Source organism: Dermacentor variabilis, chromosome 2 (assembly GCF_050947875.1).
Source record: "Dermacentor variabilis isolate Ectoservices chromosome 2, ASM5094787v1, whole genome shotgun sequence".
Taxonomy (NCBI): Eukaryota; Metazoa; Arthropoda; class Arachnida; order Ixodida; family Ixodidae; genus Dermacentor; species Dermacentor variabilis.
The window spans coordinates 269454361-269478551 of NC_134569.1; the positions used below are offsets into that span (position 1 = coordinate 269454361).

At 45.1% G+C, this 24191-nt stretch overlaps 1 protein-coding gene across 7 annotated transcripts in view; it reads right to left on the bottom strand.

The window, feature by feature from the left end:
* LOC142573293 (very long-chain specific acyl-CoA dehydrogenase, mitochondrial-like) overlaps positions 1-20228 on the bottom strand; it is a 291200-nt gene extending 270972 nt beyond the window's left edge. For 4 of the 7 annotated variants that reach the window (XM_075682931.1, XM_075682932.1, XM_075682929.1 and 1 more), the window contains exon 1: positions 19857-20227. In XM_075682931.1, coding sequence (XP_075539046.1) covers positions 19857-19862 — 6 coding nt within the window. In that variant the 5' untranslated portion in view covers positions 19863-20227. Of the gene's footprint in view, positions 1-19856 lie in introns of all 7 variants that reach the window. The other 3 variants (XM_075682933.1, XM_075682934.1, XM_075682935.1) reach the window with 1 other exon arrangement.
* Positions 20229-24191: the final 3963 nt, after the last annotated feature.

Genomic DNA, 24191 nt, shown 5'->3' on the forward strand with positions numbered 1-24191 from the left:
GACAGCCGACGCAGCCTTTCGAGAGAGTGAGAGAGTTCGCAAGTGCCTCTCGTCTGCGAGAAAAGTCTCACGTTTGCAGTGAGCAGGCGTCGTAGCAGACGACACTTGTAGCATTCCGCTCAACGGCGCAACACTTTCTCACAATACAACATTTTTATTTCCAGAAATACTTGATGAGTATTTTTATATAACTACATGCACGGTTGTTATTGCTGTTGCAAAAATAAATAAATAATTATTCTCTGGCGTTAAATTTGAAACAGAATCACCCAAGTATGCATACCCTGGAGTGTCCTGGTGACAAACCATAGTTAACTATGCTTCCATCTCAAAGTGGTACAAAGTTTATGTAGCGTGTTGTACATTACATAACATACTGCTGAAATGAAATTAGATTTTACGCGATATTGGAGTATAGCTGTGTTTACTGTGCCGCAAGCAAACGCCACTAGTCTAAGGATCGAAGTCAATCCGAAGCCTGTACTTCCAATCATTCCCATGTAGTTTGAGGCAACGCTCATGAGAACCCCCGTAGACACTAGCGCCACATTTCCCTCTAGGGTATTTATTTAGAAACTATATGTAACCCTAATGGTCTTCCGGTTATCAAACCTATGCATTAAATGACCTGCCCAGCTCCATTTTTTTCTCTTAATGTCAATTAGAATATCGGCTATCCCCATTTGCCCTCCGATCCACCACCTCTCTCTTCCTATCTCTCAACGTTATGCCTAACATTCTTCATTCCATAGCTCTTTGCACGGTCCTTAACTTGTTCTCAAGGTTCTTTGTCAGTCTGCAAATTTCTGCCTCATATGTCAGCACCGGTAAAATGTGCTGATTGTACACCTTCCTTTTCAATGATAATGGTAAGCTCCCAGTCAGGAGCTGACAATGTCTACCATATGAGCTCCAACCTATATATTTATTCTTGTGTAAATTTTCTTCTCAACTTCATGGTTCCCTGTGAGTAATTGGCCTAGCTAAACATACTCTTTCACAGACTCTAGAGGTTTCCAGAAGAGGGTTGTAGCACCGAAAAAGACAACACATAGCAAGCGAGACGGGACAGGCGCCTGTCCCGTCTCGCTTGCTATGTGTTGTCTTTTTTGGCGCTACAACCCTCTTCTGGAAACATGCACCAACTAGCCCCCCAACAAGTATTACTCACTCTAGAGGTTGACTGCCAATTCTGAAATCTTGAACCCTTGCCCGGCTATTCAACATCTTTGTCTTCTGCATATTAATCTTCAACCTCTCTAATTCATAAAATGTCATAAAGTGCCTTTAAAGCCTACAAACGAAAAGTTACACTGCATCTGCACACAACACCTTAAAAAACTGCGTCTCCAAATGTGCTTCAGCAAACCAAAATTGAACAATGGTAACTGATAAACGCATCTACTTGTAAGCACTGAATTACCCAAAATGGTTTGTTTCTACAAGACTTCAACATCAATGCTTATCTACAAAAATTAGCTCGACTATGAGCCACCACTGACGTGCATCTGCACACAACACCTTAAAAAACTGCGTCTCCAAATGTGCTTCAGCAAACCAAAATTGAACAATGGTAACTGATAAACGCATCTACTTGTAAGCACTGAATTACCCAAAATGGTTTGTTTCTACAAGACTTCAACATCAATGCTTATCTACAAAAATTAGCTCGACTATGAGCCACCACTGACGCAAAACCTGCTTCGCACTTTTGTTTGTGTAGGAGAACTTGGTGGGAAAGTTGGTAATGATTCACTATAACTATTTCTATGATGAAAAAAAAAACAACACAGAGTACACATGAGAGGACAACGGGACAAAACGCCGCTCACAACTGCTTTGTTTTTACAGAAGACACACACATATATACTCTCAGTCAACGCCTGTGCAACAAGCACGCTCAAGCATCAAGTGCAGTGAGATAAGGACCTTTCAACAAACTTTTTCTCCGACTTATACAATGATAAGGACATTTTACTAACACACATGCTACCTTTCTTACTGATATGAAATGCTTCCATTATTTTCCTAGCTTTCGTACTTTTGCTTCTGGCCAGAATCTGTGCATCAGAAGAGTATGGCTCACAAGAACATGAGGGACAGTTTCTAATATGCTTAGGTATGTTATGGCCCTCTTTATTTTGCTCAACGTTTTGTTCATGTTCCCTGATCCGCTCATTTACATAGCGCTCAGTCTGTCCTACACAGGAACAACCACAGGAGAGGGGAATTTCATAGACTACACCTATGGCACATTTCATGAACTGTCGCCCGTGCTTAGTTCCATAGCCTCTTTCCTTTTCTTTTTCCTTTCCTTTATCTATCCGAGAGCAAAGGCCACCGAGCTTTCCAGGACGTATAAAAATGAGCGGAACACTGTGCCTACTCGCTACCTGTTCAAACTGTGGGCCAACTTGTGGACATACACCACGGCCACCAGTCTCACCTCTTCTTGAGGGACCTCTGCCCAGTTCTCACAGCCCTTCTCTTCATTTGTTGCAAGAGGCTTTGTGCAACCCCAATTACAAGCGAACCAGGGAACCCAGCTGAAGCCAGCCTGGCCAATTGGTGTTCGAAACTCAACTGCATCTTGTGAATACAAGATTTCCTGAGCACGGATTCAAGGCAGAGTGAAATAATTCCTCTTTTTACTAGTTTCGAATGGGAGGAGACAAACGGGCGGAGCATAACTCCAACAATGCCAACCTGAATAGAACTTAATTTTCAAGGCTAAAAAGTGTAAAAAAATACCCTCAGGAAGTTCACTCGTAGAATCCAAGCCTGTTCCATGTTGTCTGAATAGGGATAAAACATCACCCACCACTTCTGTGAAGTTCAGGCTTTCGTACTTGGTTAAAATGACCAAAAAATCGTCCACACATCTAAAGACTTAAAAACTTTGTTAGTTGGTAAAACCTGGTGCAGAACTTGGTCCATTTGTGAAAGAAATATATTGCACTGCACTGGTGCGATGCAGGATCTGATGCATATGCCAGCTTTCTACAGAAAGAACTGCTGGTCAAAAGTTATAAAAGTGGACTCTAAGTAAAATTCTAAAAGGGCTAAAAAGTCAATAAAAATACCGGCAGATTTCTGGAAAGAAGCAAGATCAGTTTCTTCAATGCACTCCCTGACTGCTGCAAAGAAGGCCTCATGGGGAACGAAATAAAATAAATCAACAACATCCACAGAAAAGGCACAACCAAAGTCAATATTAGTTTTCAAAAATTCACACACGTTATCAGGCCTACTGGCTCATACAACAAACAATGCAACGAAACTCTCAGCCTAACACCAAACCTTGGGAAATAAGAATAGTAAGCTCTTAATAACAAAAGAAAAAAAAAAGCCTCACACTATTTACAAACAAGTGCCATATAGATGTGCCCAATACGACCCCTCCCCCCCCAGTTACCCCCTCTTAAAGGAGCCCAGAATTACCCCTCAGGCTTGGTAAAATAACATAGTCGGCGGGTAGCATACATGCTGTGAATATCTGTCAAATTTTGCTGTTGTACGCGGTTCATGGAGCTCACAAATGGTTTATGAAGTTACCTTTCTCTCCAATGCTCTCTTTTCAACAGAAGGCCCTGTCCTCTCCTCTTCTGGACACTTTATTTCGTCATCAGATGCTCTATTTTGTAATTACCTTATGTGGCTTCTATTGGACGATAGCTGACATGGTGTAGATACAGCGGCCGCCACAGGGTGCCGCCATGAGTCCACAGGCTAAGCGCACTGCGGCTCACTGAGGACAACCACGTTTAGCTTACATTTGGCGTGTAATAAATGCCAAAGGCAGAAGATGTCGCGTCTACGTTAACATCAAAAATGAAGCTTGAACTGTGCACCACGGTGACATATAGAAGGTGGAGCGTCGTGGGCATGCCGCTCTGCACTGTAGCCTTCACAGTGCAAGGCATTGGAGAAGGAATGGGAGCACAGCGGAGGTCATGTTTGATTGTCAATAACTACACTTCTGCTGAACGCATTGAAGCACTTTTTGCGGCAAAGTATTTCTGAAACGGCCTATTTTCACTTCAAATGCCTTGTCCTCCTTCGATAAAAAAGTGGTTCAGGTCCCTGCACTCGATTGGGTCGCAGTCTGAAAGTCTTTGGACCTTGCCGAGGGCAACAAATGGTTCCAGACATACACTGCCCTCTGCCGTCACCTGCCACTGTGTGCTCGTGGCTTGCCTTCTGTTCTCTGAAAGGAACGCCATAAACACGAGAAGAATAGCCATTCTCCCTTTGCCCTTACTTTCATGGCTCATTCCACTTCATTGACTGTTTGACTGGCCTTCTTTGTACACGAATGTCTCAGCCAGGTTGACGATTTCTGCCGCACCTCCACTCGCAGAGATCAGCCTTTGGCGACGCCTCCTTTTCTCAAGCGCCACAACGAGCCCTTTGGGGTTCTACATGATGGCCCATTCTTTTGTCTTATGGGCTGCGGTATGGCGTCCTTGTCTATTTTTTGCAGCTCTGAATACTTTGCTCCTTTGGGCTGTCTGAAAAATGTTTGCCTTGCCAGGCGGTTACTGAATGTGCCTCTGAGATTCCCGAGCGTCGGGTTCCTGCCTTGCTTGGCTGCCATTGCATTCTTCTCTCCTTTTGACGATTCTGGAAAACGCTCAAGCGCAGAGGCACAAGGGAGTTTTTCAGCGCATCCTTTACCTTTTAGGGCTGCCGAAACAAGTCGTCTCCACAAGGAACGTTCTTTGGAATAGTTACTTGTTCCACTTTCGTGACGTAATCTCTCTCTTCTGTCACGATTCCCTCGTTATCAACCTTCAGTACGTGTAATAAGCTTTCCGAATGTGCAACACCAAATTAGTCCCCAATTCTTCTGCTAGCCCTTGCTGCGGTATTCTAACCAACTAACATACCTCTTTAATAGCACCTTTTTCACCGCTTTCACTAGTTATGCTCTGTGCTTCTCGAGTGTCTATGTCATGAGACATAATTCTGGCTTTTGTTGGTTGCGTACTCCAGGGTAGCGTATCATACTGCAGCCAAGTTGTAGAGATGCCTGCCTATCGAAGATCGACCGACGTTACTATTGGGTAGCGTGGCGTTGTCGGCAGGCTGCAGGCTTCCAGTAGACCATGGCGACCGGGCAAGGACGAAACAATTTCTAGTGCGAAACTTGCACAGTTTATTCACAGGTATCTGATGAAAGATGATGAGAAGAGAATGAAGCGATCTAAAAAGGTATATTTCGGAGCCCCTTAATAGGCTCTCTACAATCATGGGAGCAATCTTGCTTCCGTTGACGTCACGTGACCGGCACAGAGTCTGATTCACAAAAAGAGGGTCCCTCCCCCTCCAGTTATACCGAGCCTCTGGTTATACTGAGCCTGCTGCAAGGAGGAGGGCGTCCCGCCTCTGGTTATACCAAGCCTCAGGTCCAGGCATTGCAAACGTTTATTTTTCGCTTTTGGGCATTGCTGGTTCGCGGAAGTTCCCCTGTAGAGCTTGACAGTTTGAGGAAAGGGTCCCTCTAATGTTGCACACACACACACAAGAGGCCTGCAAACACTGCGGGGCTTCCACCAGACCGGCAGACACTTGAGATGACCATGGCGAATTAGGAAGTTATGCTTTATTTTGACGAGACATGGTGGGTGAAAGTCCTTTTTGCACGAGGTGCTAGATGCCAGCTGTAACACTTTGTTTCCATGCTTTATCTCTGCCACAATCTCCCGAGCCTCAGAATGCGCGAGAGCTTGGAATGTATTATTTTAGGCTTGTAGCGCAGAAAAAGGAAGGAGGTAGGGGTAATCAAAGGGAACAGAAAACAGAGTGAGCGCTCACTCTGTTTTCCGTTCCCTTTGATTACCCCTACCTCCTTCCCTTTTTGCTCTTTCTGAGCTGCGCTACAAGCCTAAAACAATCATGACATATCAACTCGCCCAAACTGCCACGCTTTGGAACGTATGGTCGCCAAAAATCAGACCCTTTTTCTTCAACAGCATCTCCGAGCGATTTGAAAATAAGTAGGGATTTGTTTGGACAGATTTTGTGATAATGTGGCTTCAGTCAGCAATAGCCCAAATGGCTCCTTAATCTTCACGCTGGCTATGGGCAAGCAAATGCTATTCTCCTGAACTACCTGCCAGATTCACGCACATTCCCAGGCAAAATCCTCGGGTTTCACATACATGGCGTGGACAATGGGCATTATTGCAGCCGAGTCCCTAAGTGCCTTATATCACATTCCATTCCCTACTAGGTTGCGAATGTAGGGTTCTAAGAGTGCGAAGTTGTTGCCGTCGCCATTGACGAATGTAAAAAAATTCTAGGCTCCTGACAGCCAATCGCATGGTGTCCAGGCTCCTTGCAACAGAAACAGACTGGTTTTTTAGCCTCAAATGCTTTTTCTGCTTTTACAGCAAAGCTGTTAAGGGCTAGTTCCCCCAGGATCATGTCCATGTGTAGACACAAAACTCCCCATACGTGGGCTTGTCCTGAATATAGTGCAATGCCGGATCAACCCGCGGAAGAGGTGAAGCAGGCATTGAGCACTCCCCATACGTGCGCCGATCCCAAAGATAGTGCAATGCTTGGCCGACTTGCACGGAGTTCGCCATTAATGGGCCCACATGCACAGCTTTGCTGGTCATCCTTCTTCACAGAGTGGAAGGGCACTGAGCTTTTTCTTTCTGCTTTCACTGTAGTGTTATTCTGTCCTGAATTATCATTTGGCACACCTTTTGACCCCCTCCAGCTTTACAGATGTGAAAGGGGCACCTGTTTTCCTCGTTGCTGAATTTCGTGAACGGCCCAACGCGTTTTCTTGGATTAGCGACACGTGGTGAATTAATCTGCTGGTGCTGCAGCACGTTCCAAGCCTTTTTCGCACAACTTATCTTGATTCCACAGGCACATTTCTTTGCTTAAGGACCCGCAGAACTACTCCGTGCAGATTATCTCTATAACCTTGTCGTGACAACCCAACAAGTCTTCCCCCTTTTAGCCACTCAGCTAATTTAGCTTTCAACTTATAAGCAAAAGCCTGAAAAAGATTGACCCTGTGTTCTAGCTGCCTCCTGAAAACAGCAGCGAAAAGCCTCAGCTGAGCACTGATATTTCCTTAGCAATGCTCTTGCAGGAGTCAGAGCAAAGAGATAGCCGCCGTGACCCCAGTTTATTTACACCGGCCAGCCGGGGCGCCTCTGTGCCTGCAAAAGTCAAATCTGCACCTAGTGGAGCCAGTGGGAGAGCCTCTGTATCAGTGATGAGTGAGGTGCCCTGAACGGAAAGCAGACAGCTTGCAGGAACACCCAAGAAACGAGAGCGACGGGCTGTAGAATAGCCGAAAGCGCTTACCTTTGGCCCAGTCAATTCATCAAATCAAATCAAAAGTCATTGCACAGCTGCCTTTTAACTGGGGAGGAGGCTCACGAACAGAGTAGAGGTCTGAGCTGGAGCTGGTGCGTGCTGATGATCGGCATCGGTGGATGCAGGCGATGTGGGATGACAAGACGAGGAATGACGTGACAGTTCAAATGGTGAGAGCAGTTGTGAGTGAGTGCTTGAGGTGACGAAGCTAGCAAGGACAGCTGCCCGCAAGTCGTCGTAGAAGAGAGGGCCGAGGGGTGGTAACCGGAACCTGCAACCTTGTTGAGAAGGAAGTGCCTGTCCAGCTGGGTGAGCCATTAGATGTCCGACATGTCGATGTACGATTCCCAAACACCCTACAACCACGGAACGTCTGCCAGATTGCACGAGGCCACATTACATGCCTCGGTAGAGTCAGTGCACTGACGCTGACATGGCTGGGCTTCGTCATCTGGGTCACCAATTTGTGGGTTGACGCTGGCATGGCTGGGCTCATCATGTCCAGGTCGACAATTTGTGGGTTGAGGCTGACATGGCTGGGTTCATCATGTCCAGGTCACCAATTTGTGGGAGGCGACGCGAAGAGGTAACTGCCGTGGCCATGGTCTATTTATTTTTTTATTTATTTCGGTACCACTGACCGGAGACATTACAGAAGGGTATGGAGAAAAAAAATTGCATGATTGTTATGATTGTTAGCGGCTAGTACATACAATAATAGTCTTCGAAAGCAGATTTAAATGCAGAAGCACTTGGAATGGTTATAATGGAGGTGGGTAGGTGGTTCCATTTCTTTGATGTCTTTGGCAAGAATGAATCGGAAAATAAGTTAGCATTGCAAAAAGGGACTTCAACTATATGATGGTGATTAGTATGACAAGACAGATAAGATGGCTCATTAAAAAGTTCATTTTTCACATGTGGATTATAAAAAATCATATGAAATAGGGATAAATTAAACACTTTTCTGCACAGAGAAAGCTTGGGAAGTTTTAAAGTGCGTTTTAGCAATGCCACATTTTAAAAGTGGAAATATAACGGAATAAAATGTGCACTACAGTTTTGTACTGATTTTGTTGGTTAATAAGAAATTCTTTGCTGGGATCTCACAAAGCACATGCATATTCAAGCTTAGACCTTACAAGTGTTTTGTATAACATTAATTGAAGAGAGGATTTAGGCTGGTCAGTCATAGCGCAGCAGGATCTCGGGAGCAGCCGACACCGTGGCCACTCAGGCTGAGCACACTAGCATGTTCTATACTTACGTTACCTGCACACGAGTCCTCCTCTTCTTTAATGGCTTTGGAGACGATAGTTGTGCCACTACATTCTCTCGTTAGTCTTGCAATTATTTCGGTTGCTTCGCCAGGAAGAATGGTCAAAACCTGTTGTGGCCAACTCTCTGGTGCCGACCAGGTTTTCTCGCAGGTTCATTCAAAAGTAACAAGAAACAATCCCATGTCATTGTGCACCTTGCACGACAGCATGGAGTCCCTTATTTTTACTCCTGCTCACCTTCTTTCATCTATTGAAGGTTTTGCTGATTGCCTGGCCAGATCTAGCTGCACATCTAGTTCTTTTAGTTCGTGAGCTCTCTGTTCTTCTCATTCCTAACTTTCTGCTGCTTCCTTTTGATCAGCTATTTGCCTTTCTTCGGTTCAGCTTTTTTTTTCTCAGGTGTTTGGCTTTCTTCTGCAGCATTTTTTTTTCAGCTTTCTCTGCTCATTTCTCTATCCCTTCCCATGGCTCTAGAATTTTGTCCCCAAGCGCCCCGCACTTCTCAATCGACTCAATAAGCAGCAGCATCCTCTGACTTTTCCCGACCTCAATTCCCAGCTCTTTACAAAGTGATAACTCTGGCTTTCTTCATTTCCTCAAATCCATGGTATATCCCGAACAAAGGCTTTCTTACTCTGCTGTGACGTGAGGAAGCTTTCAACAAGAGCCTGCATGTACAGAACCTAAGTTGCCGTTTTAGAAAATGCACAAGCTAAAACCTGGCAAATTCACTAAGAAAGTCCAGTGCTCACCATTCTCCTGAAGCCAGGTAGAAGGGTGGAGCATACCCATACCTGCCAACCGGCGACATCAAAAATCGGAGACATTATTTGCGCCAAAAGGGGGGAGGGGGGGTTGCATCACTGTTTCAACTTCCGGTGGCCTTAGCAACTCGGTGAAACATGTTTTCCATCAGTGTTTTTCATTTTTCCAACCATAGACCACTGCATATCCCACCTTTCTTCATTAAGAATGTCCTCTGGAAGACTGTACGCCTATAGTGTGGCAAAGTCCGCTCCGAGAGCATCTAAAGCATCTTCAGCAGATTTATTGGCATGTCAGGGCAACAGCTAAGAGAAACTCTGAATAAAGAAATGAAGACTCGAGAGCAATGCCTGCGAAATTTCAGGTTGGCCACCTCCGCATTCTTCATAGTTGCGTTTCATCAGAGTTGCGTTTCAGAGTTGCATCTACATCCATAGCGCTTTGACTCGTCTCATTTCGGAAATATTTTCCATAGAAGAGGCCCAACTTAGTTGCCGACATTAAGGGGTAGGTTGTGTTCGACAAGGAATCCCGTAAACAGGCACTCGACACATATGACACTGTTGTCGCACTTGTTCCGGAGAAAGTTCACTATGTTGCCTTGCTGCTCAGCGGTACGAACATAGCTTTGATGTTTCGCCGTGGAAATGTGCAGTTTCAAGTTGCCGTTGACACCGTGAGACACGCTGACGTCGCATCCAAACGTTCTACAAAATCAAAATGTTCTCTTTTTCTTGATGTCAAAAAGCACGGAAATTCAGAAGTTGGGAATAACTTCTGCAAATACCTTTTCTTCGACTTTGGTAGCGCCATGGCATCAAGCACACGAGAATTCTAACTTTACATGGTGCACCGCACACACGGCCTAGCCAACACTAATCATACACAAAAGCAGCAGCAACAAGATGCACTATGGATATGGTGAACAAGAATACTTTCTAGTGACCCGACCGCCTCCCAGGAAGAGGGCCTGAAGCGGAAGAAAGATGCGGCGGCGCTGTAGTCGACCGCACTTGAAAGCGCGTCAGCTTTCGGGCCGTCGGCTGGCCGTCGCGCTGCTAGGACAACTGCTTCGTCCATCGTTTTGGGTGGGTTAAGTTTGTCACCCCGAAGTCATGCAAGGCTAGCAAAGGACAAAATATTTTGCTTCTGGTTTCTGTTCTTTGCAGCTTCGTTATGAATGCGGGAAGATTCAAATAGTGTCGCTTGCACACGTAGTTGTGGAATCATCTGGCCGGAGACATAGCCGCAATACTTCACATGTGATGGTATTCGTTGCAGTTTGCCATGGCTTACCATTACACTGTTTTTTCAATGAACATGCAAAATGTAAAAGGATTATTTGCAAACGCTTAACATGATATATTGCCGCTGAGTTGGATAGCGGGCTGCAATATATACACTTTGTACGATACATCTCTTCCCATAAATTACGTGCCTTAAATAAGCTTGTCTCGTCGCTTTCAAGATCCTTAATTGATGACATAAAAATTATCTTCTGTCTATGCTCAACATGAAATCGCCTACCCCGAGATAGGAACGCATAAAGAAGGAAGTTTGCCACACATAAAATGCATTGACGATTAACATTAATTGTTTCCTTAATATGCTTTGTCGAGACGTTAGAAGCTTGTTCTTGATTACTCATATTAGCTCCTGCCTGTGTATCAAACTTTAGAAATCACTGTGGCATTTACACTGGGTGATGCCAACATTCTAATTTTTTATTTTTGCACCAGATTTGGAAAGTACGTGCTGGAATATGCTGCGTTGTATTGTACATATGCTCTGGATTTCTTGGTGACATTTTATTATTTTTATTACCATTCAATACCTTCGTTTTTAGATTTTTGCATCCAAAGGAATTGGCAATGGATTTACCACCGCTATCTTGTTATGCACAGATGGCTGGCAGAGTTACGAAGAATAAACAACCAAGTTGTCGTGTGGCACACCAGTGCACATTTGCTTACATAGTATTATCACTTTTCAGTTAACTGCCGTATTTACTCGATTCTAAGCACCCCCTTTTTTCACGATCGCGATGCCCAAAGTGAGGGGGGGTGCTTAGATTCGACAAATATAGAATGACCCTCCCCCTTCCTCTTTTCGCTGCGACATCACGATGAGATAGGTGCAAGAAATAACATTTCATTTTGCAAACATTCAAAAGAAAAATCTGTGCAGACAGTGAACCCACCGCTTGTGTAAAATGCTCAGTCACTATCACTGCCACTCGAGTTCGTCGCACCGCTTGAACCGCTGCTCTCGGTATCCCACAGCAGGTCATCTTCCGTTCTGTCGAAGTTGTTTGTGATCGAGCACTTCTTAAATGATTTGACCACAACGTCCACTTGGACCTTCTTCCATGCGTCCGAAATCCACTTTGCGATGGTTGATGGGGATGCCTTCTGCAGCTTTCCCGTCGGCGTCTTCTTCCGGTCAGGGTTTCGGACCGACTCTTCGTACTCCTGTCGGAGATTGGCTTTGAAGGGCTTGTTGACTGAAACATCGAGGGGTTGCAGCACTGGCGTCATGACATTTGGAATCACAACCACGTCGCTATTGATGTTCCGAAGCTTTGTCTCTACCTCCGGGGTCAGATGGCCGCGAAACGCGTCCAACAGAAGCATCGACCGCGTGCCTGCAGGTCCGCCAAGCAATGATTCCAGAGTGAGCAAGCGCATTTGGTGGCCTTGGCTATGCACTCTTCCTAACAAATAGGGGGGTGCTTAGAATCGCGAATATACGGTACTGTCGAACTGCGTTTTGGCATCATATTTTAGCCTCACATGCGACTTTCTGAGCGCAGCATTACGAGACTTGTTTAAACCTTTAATATAAAAGTGCATCCTTTACTATACAAAATCCGATCATGTTAGCTGACAGACTTTTTCTGTGTTCCTTACATCCAATAGCAGCGATTTCTTTGCTGTGTATGACAGCCACGAAATCCATAATGCTGTCTTGGTGCAGCTTGTTGGAGCTGAAATAGCCTGCAAGTATGCCCTCGAGGCTACTAATGAACTAGAACAGTGTCACCGAGAGATAGAGCAAGCCACTGAAGTCGCAGGCTCTTGTGAACACCGCTGTATTCAACATCTTCCCTCCCGAGCCAGGAAGTAATAGCTGATTTGTGCAGACAAGGCACTTGGACTTTAAAACACACTTCCTTGCCACGTAACAACCCGCATAATATGTCAGTGTTGAGTCACGTCTTTGGAGGTTACAGCTATGTCCTTGTTCAGGCATATCACTGACCGTAGCAGAAGCTGCAGTCAGTGATATGCGTAGCCAGTTGCGCTGCTGGCATGTAACAGTGGTTTACCCACCGCTCGGGCGGCATCATAAACACTGACGTCGGAAAAGGCACGAAAGAATCAACACTCCGCGACAACAACAACGACAAACCACGTGCAGAAGCAGAAGCGGCGCGCACACGTTTTAAGTGCGAACGACGACAGCGCCACCCCTACTTTCTTCCAAAGCAGGTACGCGACGCCCAATAGGACGCGCCTCCGCTCGAGCCACTGTAAGATGTGCTAGTACACTGTACCATGGAGGAAGACATGCATGAAATCACAGAGCATGAAATGCAAGAAATACATTGGCTCTGGCTTTGGTCTGCTTACTAGGCGCTGTAGTCGGCTGCTTAGTCGATGATACCGATGGTGCTAGTGCTGCCGTTGTTGGTGATGCTGACTATTACGATGCGGCTGTCGGTTCCGCGGTGCCGGTTTCGCAAAAACCATTATTGCGCGAACAGAGAACACTTTTCGGGAGATATAAGATAGTGATCGTACAATCGGAAAGTTCAGTAAAAATTCGGGAGTCTCCCGGGCAAATCGGGAGGCTTGGCAGGTATGCATACCATTGCTGCCAACCAGCTGATACTATCTCAACCAGGTGAGGTTGGTCTTCACCGCAAGAATTAGAAGACAGCGACAAAGGGGGGTATTGTGATGATGAAAAAAAAAAGAAAGAATATGCATTCACTTCATTGGTGCATGGCTGTGTCCAAGTCTTGAGCGGCTCTGCCAAACATGGGGGCCTGGAGAGCCTTAAATAACCCATCACAGTTGTGTGGTAGCCGATGTCTGCTTCGGAAACTTGGGGACTTGAAGTGTCAGTGCCTTTGTCAGGTTGTGAAGTCAACAACCTCTTCCCTTTCATCTCTTCTTTGGGTCCTCCCCTTTGTGTCTGCTCAGGGCATAGAGGGGTGACACTTTTTTGGGAAGAGCACAACCATTTCGACATGGGAAAGCACGCTGGAATATTTCTCACTCTTGAGAGGCCTGCATTTCTCAACAGTAGTATGAGCACAAATTCAAACACGAACGAGACAGAAATGGCTGAAATGCAGCCATGCATGCCCAGATTCACATGCATTTCTACAAGTGACCTATTTCAGGCTCTAAAATTTACATTCGAGACTGCACCATGATTAGAAACTGGCTACAGTGTTTAATCGCGACAAGAGACAAGTAGTGGATAGTGGCAATGAGAGCACCCAGAAGCTGCCCTCAGCCAGGGCAACAGAACACACCACCACCGACCGTAGCATCTGGACATTGGAATACCATAAAGAAAACTTGAATAAACATGGCTTCCCTACCTTAGCCATTTTGTCTCAATCAAACTGTAGAATTTTGTTCAGCTAATATGGTTGTGAACAAATTGTCAGGTAAGAGGGATGTGAAAAAGTGCAAGCAAGAATAAAAAGATATCAAAGCTGCATAGAAGCATCACACTATCGATCTAACAGAAAATGAAAATTTCTCAGAGGAAACTCAGTGACTTTGACTGCTCGTAATGTTGGGAAAAATGGGATAATGTTACAGATTTCCTCTGACGGGCACATGGCTCATAGCAGGCGCAGAAATCTTTTTTGGACTTTGTTCTCTCCCACGTTGGTACTGAGAAGTCTTGAATATTGACCCGTGAACTCGTTCATCTTTTACAGGTGAGCGCTTTTAATGTCTAAGAAATGTTATTGCTCAGTGCAGGATGCGTCTACAAATATAGGAAGTTTCTAGAATGTTATGGATGCTTCTATCTGCTGTCTGTTGTCGCCGAACCTTGGGTAATCTGATTGCATGTATGCACGACGCGAATGGTGTAGAACTTTGTGGAAGGCACAAGGGTCCCTGCAGTTACTCTGGAACATTCGATAACTGATCTATAAAAGCCGACGCGCTTGACCCGCTGATCAGATTTTGACGATCGCCGACTGTGTTCGCCGTTGTCGCCATTCTTTAGGTGTAGTCTGCTTTTGTGGGCACAGGTTCGCCCAATAAAATTAGTTTCAACTTTCATAGTATTGCTACTGTGTTCTTCATACGTCACTCCACGTGACAATATGTACTATCGTGGACAAATGAAACGTGAACAGCGGAGTGCATGGCTGATAGCACAATCGGCGCAACCTGCTGGCCATGCTCAATTCAGGTGGTTAGTGCAAGAGTATGTGTCTGACTGCTATATGTTCGACCACGGCTTCCTGTGTGCTAGTTTTGTCATACCGCTGCACCGCTGACATTGCCGTCAAAGCAGCTGTTCGTGCCATGTTTGCTTTGTTCGTTATCAAGCGTGGCTTTTTATTTGTGTATTTTTGCAACCATCGTCTCCTCACTATCACCGACACTTTAACTGCTGGAATTGGCAGCACTGCTCCTGCCACTCAATTGTATCGTAAAAAACACTGTTTGCACAAGAGCCACATCTTAAACGGGGCGGTGTTGCCGTGTCGCTGCTATAGTGTATAACTGCAGGAACCGGTGCTCCTAAGGCCAATGGAACTCAGCCATGCCTGGTGTATCCACAGAAGACCCGACTTCAGATGATTGGTCTTTACCGGTACAATATGCCGCAGCATGATATTACCAACATTACAGGCTGCCAGTTGGCGACCGTTAATCGGATTCTCCAGGCGTACCGTGGCGAGAGACAGCTTGGAAATCTACCTCGTGGACACAGACGTTGAGCTACGACAGAGAACCAAGATTTTCAAATCGTGGCATGTGCAGCTGAACCCCCATTTTTCACATCGAGGGGAATAGTTCACAAACTTCGTGTGGACGCTAGCTCGAAAACCGTGTGAACACGACTGCATGAAGCAAACCTCCAATATAGGGTGCCTGCACAAGAACCTCTGCTCTCTGAGGCCAACAGACGTGCATGGCTTTTATTTTCTGAAGAGCATTTGTCAAGGACGGCTATGGACTGGAGTTACGTCATGTTCACAGACGAATCCACGTTTTTCTCACGACGGGACCAGCGCCAGCGCATATGGTGAACAGAAAACACCACGTATACTTGTTCTCTAGATAATATCCTATTTAATCAGACACTTAATCCTTTTGCAAACTAGTTCCGGCTGCTTTCTTAGCCTAAATAAACAGATGAATCGCACATCATTACTTGGAGTAAGGGGCCATTTTTCCGTATCAAGTGCTTCCACTTGCAAGGCGTCTGCCAATGCTACCCAATGCACCAAACAATTTTCTTTTGCAGGTTCGAGCCACGTAACCTCCCATGTCAGTAGTGGCCGGTGCGCTGTCAGCGTCTGGGGAGCCCTTTCCAAGGATGGCATAGGTCCACTCATCTGTCTAGAAGGCGAGTTAACTGTCGAAGTGTAACGAAGGATCATTGAGGTCATTACCATTCCGTTTGCTCCTGAAGGCCCATTCTCAGATGGCCTATTTTACCTGCAACATGATCGCAGCCCAATACACATGGCCCGATCAGTAAGGACACTGACGAAAGAACTGGGCGTGATGCTGCTCGATTGGCCCACTCAAGGTGCCGACATGAACCTATGTGAGAATATTTACCTCACAGGTTATTAAAGTATATTTCAGTATTGAGATAGTATGGGCTGAATGTCAAACCTACAGAAACAAGCTACTGATAGGATGTTGTTATCGTCCTCCCGATACAAACCAGTACTTTCTTGTTGAAGTGCGCAATAGTATTTCTAAAGCTCTTGAGCTCTGTCAAGCTAATATTGTCTATCTTTTTGGCGACTAATTTTCCTTTGATCGACTGGAATAACCTATCATCCTCTTGTCATACATCAATGGAGCTCATTTCTTTAATGTTAGATTTCAATTTCTTCCAAATGATTACCCAGCCCACCTGTGGAACTAACATTATAGATTTAGTTTTCACTAACGTCCCTGAAACAGTTGGTGAAGTTGTTTGCTTAGACGGTTTCGGCGATCACAAGCTACTACAACTTACTCTTAAGATCCCCTTGAAATTTACAGGCATCTCAAACAAAACCATTCACGATTACAACAGAGGAGACTGACAATATTAAAAAAGAACTTGAGACATTTCTTTCTGGCACCTTCTTAGCTTCGTTTTCTACTCGGTCAGTCAACGAAAACTGGCTTCTGTTTAAAGAAAAGCGCTGCGCTTTAGTGGAAACGTATATCCCCCTAATCAGAATAACAGGGGATAGACAGAACCCTCGGTTCACCAAGTACCTTCGAAGGCTAAGAAACAAGAAGAAAAGGCTATACACAACTGCAAAGCATACAAACTCCCCCGTGGTATGGGATAAATACAGCTCATTTTTGAAAGATTACTGCCCGTCTTTAAGAGAGGCTAAAGAAAATACTACTCTCAAGATCTACCTTCACTACTTAAAAACAACCCCCAAAAATCTGGCAGGCGATTTCACCTAATAGTGGCTCGCATCACATTTCACCAAGTGATGGTAATCAAGCTCCAATCAGTGACAAGGAATGCCAGTCGTCTTTAATGCATTTTTTTCATCCATATTCACAATAGAAGACCATTCAAATCTGCCAGAAATCACTGATCTAGATTACCACTACATGCAATCCATCGATGCAACAGAGGATGGTATCACAGGGTTCATAAAAAACCTTAGTTGACAACTTATTCGGGTGTCAATAATATTAACTAAAAAATTTTAAAGAATACAGTCACATCATCATCATCAGCCTGGTTACGCCCACTGCAGGGCAAAGGCCTCTCCCATAATTCACCAACTACCCCAGTCATGCACTAATTGTGGCCATGTTGTCCCTGCAAACTTCTTAATCTCATCCGCCCACCTAACTTTCTGCCACCCCCTGCTATGCTTCCGTTCCCTTGGAATCCAGTCCGTAACCCTTAATGACCATCGGTTATCTTCCCACCTCATTACATGTCCTGCCCATGCCCCCCCCCCTCATTTCTTTATCTTGATTTCAACTAAGATGTCATTAACTCGCGTTTGTTCCCTCACCCAATCTGCTCTTTTCTTATCTGTTAACGTTACACCCATCATTCTAGCATTTTTATTTGTTACACTGTTTTGCAAGCAGGTTATCATTATAAACATTTTGAACTCTCACATATCTGTTTTCTCTTGTCATTTGTTCAATGACGCCCCCCTTATTCAATGCTCCCCTTGGGGCCTGTAAGGTACTTTGAAATAAATAAATTAATTTCTGGCGCAATGACAAATGCTCTCTCCCGCCGATCGCTACAGAGCTGTTCAGGAAAAGTGGGAGCACTTATGGAGCTCCGATATAGCTATGCGGCTCTTCGAAAGCTTGCCCCGAAGAATGACAGTCACTGCGGTCCGAGGAGATTTCACAAAATATTAGAGCCCTGTAAACAATTCTACATCTGCAATGGAGAGGTCTTAAATTCGAGTGAATTAGTTGTACCACAAGTTCACCTTTCATTTCATAAAAGTTGAGACAGTCTTCACTTAGAAATAAATGCGTTTTCTTTGTTGTAACTTTTCGCCTGCTATATTTCTTGCAGCTGGAATCTACGCCAGATCAGCATCTTCTCGCACATTTCACAGGTTTCACAGTGTCACATGTAAATAAAGAAAATGGTGTTAATCACACGAAATTGTTCTGTGTTGCTCTTTCAATCTTTTTTTGTCTGATACTTGTGAAACGGTTAAAAAGAGAATGTTGCTGGAATTCTTGTATTATCGAAGCGGATGTCTATAACGATACAATTTCGTGGCACGAGCAGGGCTTCCTTCCAGCAGTTAAAGTCTCGGTGATAGCAAGGAGACGACGGTGGCAAAAATAAATACACAAATAAAAAGCCAGGCTTGACAGCAAAAAAAGCAAACGTGGCACGAACAGCTGTTTTGATGGTAATTTCAGCGGCGCGCCGGTGCAGCAGTATGACAAAACTAGCACACAGGAAGCCGCGGTTGTACATATCACAGTCGGACACGTACTCTTGCACTAACCGCCTGAATTGAGCATGGCCAGCAGGTTGCGCTGATTGTACTATCAACCACGCGCTCAGCTGTTTGCATTTCATTTGCCCACAATAGTACATGGCTCAGAACATGAGTGCCGCTTTCCTCTCCCCAACCCATTTAATACGAAAGGTAATCATACTTGATTTGATCAGATACACTAGCTAATCTGTGGGTAATTAAAATTGGTACCAAGAGCTTGACAATATTTCTGGTCTTTGCGCATCTGTTAATCCTGTATGCTGTGTTGCTACTGTCTTGTACGCACATATTTTTGATGGCTGTCCGCACCTGCTTTGTAAGCATGAATCATTGTCATACCACTAAAACTAATACACACTATGAAAGAACTGTCATCCCCAAGATGTACAAGTGGCAGCAGCAGCAGACAATGAAACCCATTGTCCTGCCAATTTGACGCAACAGCTTGCCAGCTACAGGCACCCAAGTGGCACAGTGATATGATGCAACACTTCTTCACACTGAACCCATATAGCAAGCTGTTGTTTAGTTTCTAACAATACCGCTACAAAAAAAAAAGCACCTGCATAGCTATTTCCTGCATACAGGAAATAGCTACTTAGCCAGTACAGAGCTCATTAAAGCTTTTGAAATTGACAGTGCGAAAGACAATGTCCCTTTCCTGGTGTCCAAGTTTCACTTTCGCGTTGTTAGTTTAAATATGTACAACCAATAGCCCGAAACGGCACCCTGAATAAAATTTATTCGTTTCTTTTTTTATCTTTTTAAAGCTGCCTGTTCGACAACGAAGCCTTTCATAGTGCGGGCCTCACTGAGTGGGTTGATGTGACAACCTATCTCGGTTTCCGTGTGCGATAACAGAAGCACGACGTTCCGCGCCTGAAGGTAGAGCAGAAAGAACAAGGACAACCATAAACTAAGCACACTGTCAAGCACATTGCCCCCATTGTCGATATATCAGCCTCTGTACTCCAACCTTCTGTTTTCTCTTCAGTGTACGGATGTGGAAGATCCACGGCAGTGCAGCACTTTAACTCTCGTTGCTGTTTGCTTCATTCTCGTGTTGCTTTGCAGCATTTAAATTGCCTATCGCAAACACAGCAAAGAACGAGTTCATACGTACAGCTCCTACGAGTATAGGCAATCGAAAACGCACATCAATAACCTTTGTACGCGTACCAATAGAATTCAGCTGTCCGAATTGTCAGGGAACAAATGAACAAGCAAAACATACGTACGCGCATACGCGCACGCCGGTGAACCAAGCCGCTCGCCGCATCGTGGTGGTAGCCATCAGCAACTGTCTCCCGATGACATCAGCAAGAACGCACCAGGAAATGTGCCTGCTCTCGGATAAGTTTCTGGGCCACTACGCGGTACCAAAGGACCGTGCGGGAAGTGATGCGTAAGCTTCGCGATTAGTGTAGCACAACTCTGGCAGAACAGTCACGCCTCCTCATAGAATATAAAACAACATTAGAGACGGTACCACAGAACACCTATACCATAGAGTTACTATACTGACTCTAGAGGACAAGCTGCCCATAGGGCCTATGCATTGAAATTGGGAACCGCATGAGCGCCGCCATGTTGCTACGCGCCGAGGTTGCCAGCTCCTGAGAGGCTTGCTAGACTTGGTGACAGTAGTCAGTTTTAATCCGGCAACAGTAGCAGCGTAGCAGCATGCAGCATGGCGTCGCGCTTGTAGTGTCGTGATGTGTGCGTGCAGCCGTGTGTTTGGGCTTTATAAGTTGGTTCTTTATTCTATGTTGCGGGACGGCGTGTGTGTGGTCCATGTTTGCCGTACAGGTGGCAGTTATGCAACTGAGGGATGATCCTGTTGAAGTTTCCGGCGGTATGCGGTTTTCAGCGGTCACGCCTGTTGCAGGAGTGTCACTCGACGAGGTTACGAGCTCGAAGCTGTGGTCAGATTCCTCGTTGGCGTTCCGTAATTCTCTTCGCATGGGCGCGGTACGTTGCAAAAGCCGCTTTCGCGATGATCGGTTTTTTTTATTATTATTATAAGTACTGATCCAGCTGTAGGGCACATGTAACCGACAAACGGAAGTCTCAGGAGAGCACCTGAGATTATAATAAAGCAGGCGGCGCAAGAACTCCAGGGCACCCAAGTGACAGTGGGGGGGATCAAAGCTCGAAGCAGAACGGTAAGTAGGTTGGGGCCGCCGAGGCAGGTGTGTGTGCCAGGGGGTGTTCGCACGGACAACTACCCTGGCACGCGCAGCAGTGCCTCGCAAGGTCCAGATACTTTAAAGGCACCTGCGCCCATGATCTTTCTTTTGCCTCGGTGCAGTGAGCACGATTAACGAGAATAATATGGGGGGCATCCGGTGCAGTCGCGAATGCGTCATGACAAATGTAGCTCGCGTCGCCTGGCTTGTGTAGTAATATCTGAGTTCGTTGTATGAACTTTATGCATAATACGCTTTCTTACGGTACCTTAACGGAATGGGCCTAGAGGACGGTGTTTGTACATTTTTTCGTACCGCCCTAATCCTATACCCCCCACTACAAACACACACACATGCCCCCTTTTTTATATATACATACAATTCCTTGCCATGACGGATCATAGCCTCCTCTGTTTTTGAAGAATAGAGGAGGCTATGGACCGATTGACCAGTTCAAGTTGTCAACTTCTCAGTAACTGTTATAGGAATCACTGTAATAAACACAATTCCACGATCGGAATGTTTACTTTCATTTTTTGTTGTAACACTGAGGACTACATAGAACTTTATTTTGTATATGTGAGAGAAGTATGTGGATATCACGAGCTTAAGCCAATGTGCGATACACAGACAAAGCAGCTGCTACAACATGAACTGCATTGAGGGCCACACAAAACATACGTAATTAAAGGTGCAAAGTATAGGGGGAAGCCTCAAAATACGCTCTGTAGCACTGCAAAGTATAAAATATATTGTATGTGTACAATAAATGTTCAAAAATACAATGCATCAGTGTCCCATTTGCCTTCAAGTTTATTATCAAGTTCAAGTTTACTGAAGTTTATTATGAGCATATGTACAACAGGAATCTACTGACACACCCGCAGTCGAGGTGGCTGTTCGAGGTGTGCTGGCTGCCTCAGTGTAAGAAAAAGAAATTGGGTGAATGTCGACACCAGTGCCACTGCTTCTTGCCTCTGACCTGCACGTGCCTCCACGGCATCTTTGTGCACAAGTGTGCTGGCGTGGCGAGGCGTAGGAGTCATCCGAGAGAAAGAGTATCGTTTACATGGAGAAGTGGCTGTTCACATTGCCTGTCGCTTTCCCTCAAATGTTTCCTTGGCGACTAGGGTGACACCCGCAGTCAAGGTGGCTGTTTGAGGTGTGCTAGCTGCCTAAACGAAAGAAAAAGAAAGAAATTAGATGAATGTCGATACCAGTGCTATTGCTTCTTGCCTCTTACCTGCATTTGCCTCCATGGCCTCTTGGCTTGCGGAGTCTGTATGAGGGAGCTGCTGTGGCTAGGCGTAGGCATTGTCTAAGCAAAAAGAAAAGGCCATTCAAATGGGGAATTATGGAAATAAATGCAGTTGTTATGTCTGCTTCTTGCACTCTTCTTGCCTAAATGTTTTCAAACATAGTGTCCAGTACACACCAGCACTTTGACTGCTTCTGCTTTTTACCTGCAGGTGTTGCTGCGAGATCCTTAGTATGGCTGCGTGCAGCATTGTAACACTTGGTGGAGGCATTTGAAGTGGTAGCCAAAAATATAAAGAATCATCCTTGTCTGCACGAATGCTTTCAATTTCTAAATGCAAGGGTAACTATCACTATTAGTGCAAGGCCCCCCACATCTATGCGGCAAGTGCCATAGCTCGAAACTGAATTTTTCCTTTAGTGTTTCACAAGGCGTCTGATATGTCCACATTAGATGTGATGTGTTTGTTTTTATTTATCCCAGTGTGGAGAGAGCATCATTAAATTGTTTTTTATTTTTGCGTGTCTTGTTTTTTGGTTTATTTCTGAATTTATCAAGCAGCAGTCTCATGATGCTAAAGTGACTTATGTAATGGCAATCAGCTTTTGTTTTGCAGAAAAACAATGTATTTCCTGACCCATTGTTTGACATCGCCTCACTCGCATAATTTTGCAGAGTATTCTACCTATATTGACTTGCTTGACCTCCACTAAAGAGTCTTGCATATTCAAATACGACTCTTTCCTTAAAATCATTCGACACTTCTCATAATTTCTGTACCTTGGGTTTCTGATACTCTGCATTCACCATTTTTGCTTGTTTCTGACTAGAAATGTCTTCTTTAATTTAGAGCTTAAATTTACCTTTGGAACACAGGGAAGGGCTTGCCATTGCATATCTGAATAAAAGGGAAACATGTTTCATGAAACATTTACAAAATCCAATTGAAGGTTGATGAATGCAGCTTGCAGTGTGATATGAATGAATGAGTCATAAAAATAACTCATCTCACTTGGTAAATTAAAGCACATATTAGTGTGATGTACAAGATACGTTACACTAACATGGTGGGTTCTCTTGCTTATACAGCAAAATAATCGGTGCGCGAGAAAAAAATTATTTTTGCATACCCCTTGTACACACTGATTTAAGGAAAATGAGCTGGAGCTGTCCACATGATGTACTTATTTTACATGCGAGTATGGTCAACAAAAATGTGTCCCAGCTGCTTAGTGGTATTCGGGATTATGTCAGTATTGGCCTCGAGCTCCACCACTGGAAAAGCTGGCGCCACCGTCGGCGTGACGTGCTAGGAGGGATCACGTGGACATAGCGGCCGCGTCGGCTGCTTCTGGCGCGCCGAAGCGAGCTGAAAACGAGTTTAAATTCTCTCGTACGCTGCGGTCCTCATTTAGTGGCGAAATTTTCCCGCTTCGAGTGTCTCCTTTACGACGCTTGAAAGCACTAAAATAGGTAGTGGCTGCCTTTGAAGGCGCGCAACATGGTAGGCTACTGCTCGGTGCCGCAGGGCCGGACGCACGTAACGGAGGCCGGTGTCAGCCTTATTCACACGTAGCCGCAGGACAAGAAGCTGCGTGAAGCTTGGCTCGCGAAACATAAAACCGGCAAACAGTCATCGGCTACAACTCGGGTATGCAGCAAGCACAGACGCGAGGAAGATTTCTGCTACGGCGCCCGGTCTGCGATGTTCTGAAAACGCGCACTGAGACGCTCGCCCGAGCCCGCTGCCCGACTAATGTCGTGATGGTTTGGTCTATGAACTTGTCGATGCTATAGATACTGGCAAGTTCAGTGGAGCGGAAAGGCAGCGGTAAGAAGCTCATTTAAAGAAAGCATGGCATATGGTCATGTTTGTGTTATGAATTAATGCACTAAATTACAAAAAGGAGCAGCGGGAAATTGCACGCTGAGAACACCGATAAACATACAGTGCGACGCAACTCGAGAAATAGTATTGAAAGGTCAAAGAATTTAGAAGAAAAAAAAAGATTGAATCGTCGCGACGGCAAATCACAGTCCCCGTAGGCGTCGAAGTCTCTACAATGAAATCATTTTTTAACAGCTGTGATAGCGCCCACGCAACAATGGTTGCTTGTATACTGTCA